This window comes from Sinohyriopsis cumingii, chromosome 17, assembly GCF_028554795.1.
Source record: "Sinohyriopsis cumingii isolate HCF-2022 chromosome 17, ASM2855479v2, whole genome shotgun sequence".
Classification (NCBI taxonomy): Eukaryota; Metazoa; Mollusca; class Bivalvia; order Unionida; family Unionidae; genus Sinohyriopsis; species Sinohyriopsis cumingii.
Genome location: NC_142977.1, coordinates 34,363,451 through 34,373,489, shown reverse-complemented (window position 1 = coordinate 34,373,489; position 10,039 = coordinate 34,363,451). Strand labels below are relative to the sequence as shown.

The following is a 10,039-nucleotide window of genomic DNA, read 5'->3' as shown; positions in this document are numbered from 1 at the left end:
AATGTTACTACATCAATTAGATTCGAAAACAGAAATTTTCCAAATAATGAAAAAATTACTTAACCCACCCAGACGCTAAATTCTCTTTTCCGCAAATGAAAGGATCTATACCAGCTAGACTCGAAAGCATTAAATGTAAAAAAAATAAAGTTATTGGTGTAAAGTCGCCTGTACACAGGAAGCAACGCATTTTTATGTCACAAGGGGCATTTTTATTTTAATCAATTAGTCGTGTCGTATGAAACTACATACGGGCTGAATAAAGTCAAGGCTATGTCAAAAAATTGCAATTTATCTAATTGTTATGTGATATATCTTGCCAACATATTCGTACAAAACTAAAATTTAATAAAAATGCTAATATGTCACAAAATGATGAAAAGCACTTCATATAATTTTACAATATGTGTCCATTTGCTCTCTCTCTCTCTCTCTCTCTCTCTCTCTCTCTCTCTCTCTCGTATTGATTACATGTGCATGGCAGCAATTATTATGAACTGGCCTATTAAAATGCTTCGGGTTAGAGGGATAAGCTTTTGCTCGTTATGTATGTCTGAAAAAAATAATATATATATATATATATATATATATATATATATATATATATATAAAGTAACAGCGAGTAAATTACATCACATGCTATAGTTATCATCCAAATCCCTTTCACTTCCACGTGTCCAAATTTTCATTTCCTAACTAGATAGTTCTAACATTTTGTATTAGAAGATTTTTTTTCTTTCCTAATCAATGATAGATTGATTTTTGATTTTGTACCCTTGCATTAGTCTCATTATGTACTTTGTATGGAATCTTCCTGCTCAACAAACAACTCAGATATTTTCCCTGTTTAGTCTTACATTTAAAACCTCACTTACCAAGACTGTTGACTTGTTTTAGTGTCTTTCTTTTGAAGATGAATTCCATAATGTATGATGTTATTCAAAGAAAAACATATAATCTGATCACTCTTACTAGGCTGAAGCTATTCTGGTAATAGGGAGTAACCCTCACACTCACGCGCATACCACCGTGTCGGCCAATTATATGCGTCCAGTAATTCCGCGCAACGATATTTCGTTTCTGTAAACGGTGGATGACGTGTTATTTTGGGTCAAAAATTCATTTTGTATTAAGAAAGAACGATGGATGATCAGTGGCAGACATATATTTCTATGTTGCATTTGTAACAATTTGCAACATAATCTGTCTATAATAGTTTCATTTCATTTATTGCTTAAATGTCAAGCGAACGTTCTGAGAAAAATAAAGCTTTCAGAATCTCTGTCTACATAATGCTAAACGTTAAGGATACAAAGAAAAAAAAAATCCATGCATGTGCACTGGATCCATCAAGTTATCGTATGTGCCAGGGATTGATTATGATATTTGTAATAAATCACACTCAGGTGTGCAAAACTATCTTTGTTAACTTGCCTAAGCGCTTTCTACTCTCTTTAAGTCCTTGTAAAAGTGAATTATAAAAGATACAAGCAAGGCAAACAATAAACACAAGAGTAAACAGTGAACACGTTAGCTTGATATTTTAATTTATTCCACCTACCCCGCCGCTTGTTAATTTAAGTATCAAAGTTATAGATGACAATGTGAGAGGAACTTACAATATTATGAATAAGTCCAGAGTAATCCTAAAAGAGTTATATTAAGTTCAAAAGAATTAAAGGTTCCATTTAAACTTCAGAACTGGAAATATACTGGGACGCCAAGAATCAGGACGTTGTCAAGACTGTGGTGTCTGAATATGTCTCAGTAAATCCAAAATAATATTATATTGCAATAAGTACTTTCCGTTTCAACTGAATAGTCCAAATAAATTCAAATAATATCTAAGTACAACATAAAACACGTTTAAAGACTTGATGTTTCAGCAGGAACTCAAGAAGTAAGAATGATTCCAAAATAGGAATGCATCTGGTTTATAAGTTCTCTCCTTATATATCGAAATATACTCCAAGTGACAGATCTTACTACTCGATACAATATTTCAAAATACCTAATCATGTGACCTAGCCCATGAATTAACTTAATTCTTCTAATATACCACCCAATCGATCCGTCTAATGGGGAAATGCCGAATGTCGTAAACATATTTACTAATAATTATATTATTAATAACTGTCAACACATGCGTAATCATCTATTTATGGATCCTGTACAATTTTGCGATCCTTAATATCTTAGAATAGACTCTAAACACGTACAAAATCCAGCTATAGATAAGCACCACAGATTAGAGCAATGAATAAAAATTACAACAACTTAGATAAGATCAGGATATACAAACAAATATATAAATAACAATGTATTCTTGCAAAACAAACCCTTTTCAACTAGTGGAACTTTCAAAATGTTACGTCTTGTGTTGTGCTATAATGGCTTCAACAAGCAAATTGCCTCGCATGGGTTCAATAAATTATCTTTTAAGTCTTATATGCAAGCCTTTGCCAAGGCTAATTTATCTGATTACATACTGACATATTCCTTTGATCAGCACTATAATGCTGAGTTAACGACTCTTTGATAAAAACAGAATGTATGCGGAGGATAACTCTGGAATCATTTAGCTTTACGAAGAGATGGCTTTTGTACAAAATCCATACAAGGCCTTCATATGCGTTATACTGCAACAATCGTTCTCAATACTTATTCTTGTGACTCGTCAATCTTGTTGAATGGTACATTTTCAAAGTGACAGTTCAAGAGATTGACAAATAACTTTAAATCGTGACCAAACATTCCGTCTAAAGATAAGATAATCTTTGAGACAGTCACTTTCTTTTCAACAGCTGCTTTGATTAGATAGCATTGGAGCCAATCGCTTTCAACCACTGTTTAGTTATCCTAGCTGACAGTCATTATTTGGAACCGTGTTAACTAAATACACAATGATTAATGATCATGTGATAACGTCAAGAGCATTTTACATGCATACTCGATGTGTTTGCACAAAAAGCAATAATGAAATGTTATAAACTGAAACAGGAATACTTGTATAGGTTCCGCTTTCCCTAAGATTTAAGATTTATGAAGGGTCAATATAATTCACTAGAGCAACGAAAAAAGCCTCACTGCAAACACGCGATTAATCAATCGGACGTTGGAAATAAAACGTCAGGAAGCAAAAGAATATATGAACTTTTATTGTATGCTTCAACTTTTAAAAGATCTGATCAAATAGTATTCAATCCTTGGCAAATCAATTGCATGTAACAACAAGAACATAGGACGAATAACACAAGGAGATTCATAATACTCACGAGAATGCCAGACGAAATGAGAACTCTCTTTTTAATATCAACAACGAAGTTTCACATATTTCTCCTTGCTTTTCTGTTAGTGATTGTACAATGGAGTGACAACACTGTGTATGTGCCCTGGATTCCACGGAATGGGACAGCAATGAATCTGTTTTGTCCTTTGTCGTGTGAAACCGATAAAAACCGTTCACCAGAGCAATGTTGTTGCTGTGAGGCGCGCAGTTGCAGTGAACTAGATCATCCATTGTGTCACGAAACTATCAGCGATCTACACCTAGAATACATTGGCACTGACGGACAAAGCATCATCATACAAGATCGCAAAACTAATGCATCTGACTATTCAAGGATTCGACATGTAAATGGAGTCATGACATCGTTTCCGAAAAATCTCATGCACTTCAAAAACCTAAAGCATGTGGACTTCACAAGAAATCGTATTTCAGAAATAGGCAACATATCCTTTTTATCAAACATTAGCGAATTAATTTTAAACTTTAATTTTATAACACACATTTCAAATAAAACCTTTCTGGGACTGTCCAACCTTCGAACTGTACAACTTTCCAATAATAAGATAAAAGACATTGACCCAAATACACTTTTGGGAGCTGAACTAAATATATTCAACTTCGATGTGTCAAACAATTTCATCACTGAACTAGATATCACGATTCTTCTTCCAGAAGGCCCTTTGTGCGAGCTAAACCTTAACAATAATCCCATCCATGACATTGTCAACAAGAATGGGTTTACCTTTGATATAAATAAGATGCATGGTCCTGGATACGTAATGATGATAAACAATTCGCTGACATCTGTACCAAATCTGACAGCTGTCGGTTTAGGAGACTACTCTGATTTCTTTAAAGGAGTTACGTTGCAAGGATTTTTTGTTGGGAGACATAAGATTAGATGTGACTGCGCTCTCATTCCTTATTTTGTGCAAATACCAGATGGTGCATTGAGAATGTTTATCTCAGATATGGACAAAATCGTTTGCTCCTCTCCACAAGAATTGAATGGCATATACTTGCTGGACATTTATGAGTCGAAACAATTTGACAAACTAATATGTGACCTTGTCATATATTGTCCTTCGAAATGTCGCTGCCATGATCAGCAAATGAGGAAAAGGGTTATTGTGGACTGCTCCAATCTGACGATGACTGAGATGCCCCACTCGCTTCCCGTTGGCTACTGGGGAAATACAGCAATCGATCTTCTATTGGGCTACAACTCTATTAGTACATTAGAAAAAAGAAGTTATTTAAATCACATAGCATTTCTTGACATGACTGGGAATATCATTAAGTACGTAGATGGCAATGCTCTAAATTCTATGAAATCAGACATCAGCCTCATCATTCCGGATAACACAATGGAATCTTTACCTAACGAATTTCGGCAGCTGAACCCAAACCATCTACATATTGGTGATGATTATCTGAAATGCTCTTGTGAATTTCTTTGGGCAGAGAACTGGCAAAAATACAAGTTACTCAACAAAAACAGAACATTATTTTGTTTATATAAGAATTCAAGAATCCCTGTTGACAGCATGAGTACGGTCCTAACAACATGTGAAACTGAGTTCTCAAAAATACCAACAGGAGCATGGATTTGTATTGGGCTATTGGTTCTACTACTCGGAGCCGCCTTTTCTCTCTACATGTTTTACTACGAAGTATTCATATTATATAGACGGTGTATATGTTATTTACGAAGGAGAAAATTTGTAAAATGTCCTGAGGATATGGATACAATTTTTATTTGTTTTCATGAATGTAACATAGAAGTTTTCGAATGGACTGTGCGAGATTTGAACCCTTATTTAAAGACAGAAGGGTTTAAAACAACCATTCCATGGATGGATTTTGAGCCAGGTATAGCACGAGAGAAATGCACCATTCAAGCAATTAATGACAGCAACACATTCATCGTTATACTTTCCATCAATCAAACAATCGATGGTGATGAGGAGAGCAACGCTGATACATATTTTGATTACGAATTCGAGGTTTTATGGAAGGAATTCACATCTAACTCGATGAAACAAATCATACTGGTCAATTTTGATCAACTTGAGAGTAAAGACGTTGAAAACAGATGCATGCGGGCCTTACTTCGTGTCGGTAAGGTGGCCGATTTCCATGACAGAGAGGATATATTGTTAGCTAAAGTAAGGAAACGACTGAGCACGTTATCGGGGATTTCACGGCGACTGTTTGTGAAAACAGCAACAAGAAATGATAGAAGTGTTTCATCTTTGTCTTGTACAAAAGATAACAATTTAGAAGAAACGAATATTTTCGACGAATCGCAAGGCAGAAACCCTTCTCGGAACCAAGATACTGAACAAACTTGTATTAAGCTTTCTGATTATAAAGCAACACATCTTTCACCCAGATGTAAGGACTCACTTCACGGAGAGAAGAAACACACAGCTGAGATTTGTGCAAGAAATGTAGCTACTAATCCCGATGTTTTCAAGCGTCTGACCATCCCCCATCAGACTATTTGTAATCACTTACACAGGCGGTGCTATACTGGCAACCAACCAAGCCACGAATAAGTCAACGTCATTTAAAGAACGTTTCTCATTTGGAACACTTTATTGTCATTTGCGACATTCCTCTCATTAAAACGTGTCTCTGTTCTACATGTTGAAGTTCATAAAATGTTCCAGACCGGTAATGACTATTGGATGGATCCATATTTTATGACAGATATATGTATGTACACAACTATAATATCATATCATTTTGGTTACAGATTTTTGCACAAAGTTCCTCACCAAACATGGATATTGGGACATGACTTCAAATGAATGTTCTAAAATCTGACTATATTGTGAAATTTCTTGGAGAGCGAAATGTGTGTTTGCACTTTGCCGGTAAAGGGAAGCTATTATTATTCTATTTTTTGTAAGAAATACAGAAGGGGTGAAACATCATCTCGGCATAGAATTAAAACTTTCTTCGTTGTAATTATTTGAATACGATGATTAAATCATTGGATACGTAATTTAATATGCAAAATAGAAACGTGTCTAACAAAGTAAGACCCATCTCCCAATTCTGATTTCAAAATGAACACCTTCAGGGATATCAATAAACTGGAGACAAAACTTAATCATTATATTTTCTACCCTGATTGTTTCGAGGAGGTATCAGAATCTGCCATCTTGTTTACGTATCAAACCAAACGGGAGTTTCATTACTAACACAGCGGCAAAGATTGGTGTAGGTGAATCTATCTTTCTCAGACTACAGGAATGAAGAGGCTCGTCGTCTTTAGTGACTCGGAATAATTCCGTAATTTTACGTAACGCTGAGAATTACATCAGTTTAAACACTTGAACGGACAAATTATACGTCTTTCACTTCTCACTTTGTTAATGTTTTGAGAAATTATCAAAATTATACATTCGAAAAGTGCTTGCGGACGAAAACAACGCTGACATTCTGAATGTATGCTGTCCAAAATTCTCACCATTTCACTGGAAAGAGTACTTTTTCGGGAATCTGAAAACGGTGTTAAACAGAACAAACTTATAAATGGGTAGAAGAATGATATCAATAAACACGACTTGCTTGCTACTTTACCTCAAGAATTATTGCTTTACTTAAATGGACGATGCATGCTTTGCATCCTTTAAGTCATATTTTACCCTAGCTATTGTATTGAAAAGTCATGTGTCCATTCAACCATAAAATAAATCACACGTTATTCTCTTGTAACTGATATCACCGTTTTAGATAATGCAAGCACAATCCTCCATTGGTCGTTATTATTATTCACAAAGTACTGCTTTATTCAATTGAAATCATCGTTTATTCTGATATTATAAGAATCGTTTTGCATGGATAGTTCAGAAAATGTATTAATCATTTAGTCAAGTTGATGATGGGGATTCGAACTGTATAAGATCATTTTATTGCATGTCCATTTTAATTAAATTTACAAAGTTAAATCAATATGAGAAGATGTTCTTGGCATATCCTGGATACAAATATATTGATATATCTTGCAGAGGTTAGACAATTATTTTATGTACGGAAAGTGAACAAAAATTCACAGTCAACCGTACTCCATGCAATTCACCAGTATCAAGTCGACACGACTATTCATCTTATCATGGGGGCCCCGAGTGGCCGAGTGGTCTAAAGCATTGTCCGCTACGGATCACTGCCATCTCACCTCTGTCTGCGTTGGTTCGAGTCTCGGATTCAGCCAATGTGAGTATGTGAGAAAATTTGCAAGTATCTTCTCGTGGGTCGGTGGTTCTTTTTGGGGTTTTCCCGGGTTCTTCCTCCACCATTAATACTCGCCGCCATGTATAGCCTATTGTGTGCTGAAAAATGGCGTTGAACCAGACAACAACATCATCTTATCATGCGCATAAAATATAATCTAGAAGAAAAGGTATGTGATACAATTTAACATGTGGAAGGTGATTTCTTATGTTAAGAATAGTAAACAAAATTTACTACAGCATGGGATCGTGATATGGTGACCAAGGCGTGTCATTGCCGATTGCTAATAATGGTTTCAAGAAGCCAAATGTACACAGCAAATCCTTTAATAAAAACAATTCTTCTCTATCAACTTATATTTTTTTAAAAATATTATGGCAGATGCTCAAGTCGCTCTTTGAAAAACAGATAAAGGAGATACGACAATATAAGCAAATGGATAGATCAAGAGATATAATTTAGAATGAGATGGCGGCTGGCAAACAGCTAAACATTTCTTTCGTCAGCATTGGATTACTTCTATTAACATACATAAGATGTAATTTCACAAAAACATAAATTATTAAATAATAGTTAAACAATGATCAGTTAAAATCCCTAGAAATGAATGGCTTAGTGAACGGATGGAATTTAGTAGCATTACTTTAGCAAAATATACATTATCTGATGCATTTATTTGTTGGATCATTGCAGATTTACCAACTAAAACTGGAAACTACTTTCTAATTGTATTTATTAATGAGCCTTACGAGGGACAAATCATCAACAATCATTATTCATAACAATTTTGACTATGCTATAAATTATGTTATCTATTGGATGTTTTTATTTAAAATAAATAAACATACTATAAATATATTTAAAAATTAAATGGTATATATAGCAAGGCTTGAAGCGCATTATAAGTATATTTATTATATACTCATTTGTTTTCTCCGTTAACTTTACATACTAACAATCGTCCAGTACTTTGCGATACTGTACACCTTAATACTGCACGACACATGCGTCTAAAAGTAATATATTTGTGTTAGAAATATTTTTACCAAAACATGTACACTCATATAGAGTAAGTTTAGGTTTTAGTTTCTTTGATTTGTTTCTAGATGAAGTAAAGAAGCTGTTTCGTCTATTTCAAAGTAGAGATGACAAAGTGAACAAAGCGGACGAGTTTACTGGGTCACAAATAAAATTTTCAAAGAAGCAAACAAATCAACGTGTCATTAGCAATGGCCACAACAAACGTGAGGACGCAGCTTAGAATATACCATTCTAATCATTTAAACGGTTATTTAGGATAACTTTTTGTAAGTTTTCGCAAATGGAATGGTTCAGACTATAGCCAGTGCTCTCTGGGTATATAAAGAAAGCATAGAACAGCATATTGGTGCCACTGTATTAGTCAAAATATTAAATTCGAGAAACACGCAATTGAAGGTTTTGGTAGAAAAATAAGGGCCTCATAGTAAGCCAAGACGACGAAGAATTCTTATATCCACTGGCTGAATGGACTGTCACACACCGGCTGCTTTGCAATCTTCCGCGTTAACGTTTTATAGAATGTTTTGTAGTTAGGCTAGCGATAGACGCCAAACAGGTCATGACTTAGCTGGCGGCCCTACAAAAAGCATGCAATTGACAAGGTAGAAACATATCTTCTTTAGCTGGTAATAAGATTTTTAATTTCTTTAATTTCCTCAAAATGCAATTTCTTAATTAGTGCAGTAAATCCGACTTATTATATGCTCATTTTGTTTTCCGTTAAACTTACATTATCAGAATCGTTCAGGATTTTACGATATTCCACACCTTCATATTGCACCCACGCACAGGACACGTGTGCCCAGTAGTGTATTAGGAACTACTTTGTCAACAAATCATGTACTCTCGTCTAGCAGACGCTTTACGTTTTGGTTATTAAATTTTAAATTTGTTTCTAAACGAACTAAAGCAGATGTTTCGTGGACTGCCACATCCCACTGCTTTGCTACATTCTGCGTTATTTCTTTTTTGATACAATGTTTCGGATTTTGGTGATAGATGCCAGATTTCATAAAACTGCTTTGTACCTACAAATAACGTACAAATTATAAAGGCATAAACTGTCTCTTTTAGCTGGTAATAAGAATGGCGAAAAATATACTTACAGTTTTATATTCTGAATTTCCTCAGAATGTACTTTCTTAGTTCTGCAAATCCGAATTACATGAGCCATGTCATGAGTTCTCAAGCTTGATTTCACATTTTGAAATTGTACTGTAATTTCGACTATATTTCAAGTGCAATTACATCCTCCTTACTGCACTCAAATATAAAAAACATTAAATTCAATAGCGTCTTTTTTGATAATTGCAATTGAAACACTTCATATTTTTCCCACATTATAATTTAAAATAGTGACAGAACAAACACACTTGCAGATGTAAACACGCTTCTCCTCCGCTGCTTCAGTCTAACGTATTTCATGTACAATTTGCACAGATGAATCCAGTCCAAAATCACGAA

General features: G+C 34.7%; 1 protein-coding gene across 1 annotated transcript; it reads left to right on the top strand.

Annotated features, from left to right (window-relative positions):
- Positions 1-3,141: 3,141 nt before the first annotated feature.
- On the top strand, positions 3,142-5,850 carry LOC149778405 (uncharacterized). Its single transcript, XM_089938336.1, has one exon. The coding sequence runs from the start codon at positions 3,280-3,282 to the stop codon at positions 5,848-5,850; it is 2,571 nt and encodes an 856-aa protein (XP_089794462.1). The 5' UTR covers positions 3,142-3,279.
- The last annotated feature ends 4,189 nt before the right edge of the window (positions 5,851-10,039 follow it).